Source organism: Morus notabilis, unplaced genomic scaffold, assembly GCF_000414095.1.
Source record: "Morus notabilis unplaced genomic scaffold, ASM41409v2 Scaffold182, whole genome shotgun sequence".
In the NCBI taxonomy this organism is placed as follows: domain Eukaryota; kingdom Viridiplantae; phylum Streptophyta; class Magnoliopsida; order Rosales; family Moraceae; genus Morus; species Morus notabilis.
Genome location: NW_010364641.1, coordinates 232001 through 234455, shown reverse-complemented (window position 1 = coordinate 234455; position 2455 = coordinate 232001). Strand labels below are relative to the sequence as shown.

The 2455-nt window shown below is 33.2% G+C and overlaps 1 protein-coding gene across 1 annotated transcript; it reads left to right on the top strand.

Annotated features, from left to right (window-relative positions):
- The first annotated feature begins 1356 nt into the window (after window positions 1–1356).
- LOC21390621 (late embryogenis abundant protein 41) lies at window positions 1357–2223 on the top strand. The gene is made up of 2 exons (XM_010106848.2): window positions 1357–1662; window positions 1764–2223. Exons 1-2 carry the CDS (start codon window positions 1604–1606, stop codon window positions 1993–1995), a joined length of 291 nt encoding a protein of 96 aa, XP_010105150.1. The 5' UTR covers window positions 1357–1603; the 3' UTR covers window positions 1996–2223.
- The last annotated feature ends 232 nt before the right edge of the window (window positions 2224–2455 follow it).

Sequence of the window (2455 nt, the reverse complement as noted above, 5' to 3'; positions counted from 1 at the left end):
AAAACAAAAAAAAAAGAGGAGAAAAATACAAACAAAAAGAGATTGATGTTCCTGCCTTTGTAAGCATCCTTGAATTTGTTTGCATATAAAGTTCATAACTTTTTAAAAAGTTGTGCTAATATATTACCTTTTTATCGGTCAATATTCAATATGATCCCACTAAATATCATATACATTATACAGAAATCAATGGTAAGAGATTTATTTTCATCCCTTGTCCTAGTGTATGGCTCATCCATGTAATATCCCTTTGCACACTACGATTTTACCCTCCCTACCCCACCGGATTAGCACTCCTAATTTTAATAATAAATATGAATTATAATTTTACCCTTAATTCTATTAATAATTTCTGAATAGAAAAGTAAAAAATTAAAAATACTCTACTTTACTTTCACACCTCTCATATTTTCTTGTTCACTTCTTCTAACATTTTCTTCTCCTCAAAACACAACATTGCATCTACAGCAACTAAGAGCATCCCTATTCTCTTCAAGGTGAGTCAATAACATAAATCACCGTGGTTATTTTTTTTTTATTGAATCGCAAGTTTTATTTTTTATTTTTATTTTTTTTGTGTTTATTTGTTGAATTTGTGATCAAACTATGTTTTGCCCCTTGATTGCACATCATCATTTCAAAAATTCGTGGAGATCTAGACCATTACAATTTCTAATTACTAATTAAAAAAAAACTGTAGGTGTGATTAAAAAAATCTAATTACTAATTAGTTATCATAATATTAAGATAGCATAATATACAATTATTTTTTTTAAAGTTCACTACATAAAATTCTACTAAAACGGTAGGTAAGTAAATTTATAATCGTTTATTCTAATTTTGGGTATAAGTAAACGCATGAATGAGATTGAGACTAATTCTGACTCTAATTCTTGAAACTTAAATAAACAATTTATTCTGACTCTGATTTCTAACTCTAATTCTTATTCACTTCGAATTCTATTCATTTTAATTTATATCCACTCTGATTATAAATAAATAAACATGATATGCGTATAATACTCAACCCATTATAGACACCCCCTAATGGGAAATCACCTTTCAATATCGTTGGATCTATGAATAAAAGGCAACCTTTTTCTTTTCCTTAAACAATGAAAGGCAAACACTTGCATAAAAGGGCTTTGCCTTAAAAAGACAAAAAACAAAAAATATAAAATATAAAGTGCCACGCGTCCTAATCCAAAAGACCACTAAGGAAGGCTCGCCACGTTTCCACCTTAAATAATAAAAATCAATATTCTATCCACTAACAACCTAATAATAAGCACTCGCAGAAAATGTAATTACAATTTAAAAATAAAAAAAAAAATTCCCCCTCTATATAAAGCCCCCCCTAAAAACCCTAACATTTCTTTAAGACCACCACCGTATATATAGAGAGAGAGAGGAAAAAAGTTCCTCCTCTTCGCTTCGCCTTAGGCTGCTGTAGAAGTTCCGATTCTTCTCCAGAAGAATTCCAGCTTCCGCAGCAGCTATACATATACACACACATATATATATATATAGTTTACTATATCTACGTTCCTTCTCAGCCGTTTGATAACCAGAACTAATCGTTTTATATAAATCAATCAATCAAATGGCTGCTATCACTCTCTCAAAGTCCAAGCTTTTCGCTCTCTCCTTCTCCATCGCCCGGTTGGTGTTTCATCCGCACTAGATCAAATCCTCTTCTTTTATTTTATTTATTAGTTTAATTTTTTATTTAATTTTTATTAAAAATACTGAATCTGGAACAGGAGGGGCTACGCGGCGGTCGCAGCGGCGGGATTCGGTAGGGGAGGGTCCATGAGAGGTATGGTGGGGAAAGTGGAGGAGACGCGTCCGATTAATGGATCAGGCTCCGAGGGCTCTAACGCGTGGGCCCCAGATCCACTTACGGGCTACTACAGGCCTGGTAATCACGCTGATGAGATCGATCCAGTGGAGCTCCGACAAACGCTCTTGAACAACAAAGTCAGGCCACTCTAAGCTTTTATTATATACCTTATGATTATATCTATCTATGTATCATCAAGTTTGATGTACTTCTGGATTATTAAATATTATCTAAAGTTTGGTTTTGATGAATGATGTATCGCTCTCAAGAGTTGCTCTCTATTATTATTATCAATGGTAGCTTTAGAGAGAGGAAAGTTGTCGTTTTAACTATTATGTTTGGGATAATTAATTAACAATAATAATATTATTTTCTAGAGATGAATTGGTCTCTTCACTTTTTTATTATTAGTATTATTATTATTCCTTTGATGACATGAACCTTATTATCGCCAGCCTTAGGAGAGCCGACATCCTTATTGTCGTTTTAGTAAACGACAACGACATAGATGCCGTTGGTTTAATCCAGAACACTCTGAGGTCTCCGTTCTTGTTGCTCTTTGTACCCCGTCATGATATTAACATAGATGTCGGAATTCCATTAGCCAAAAAA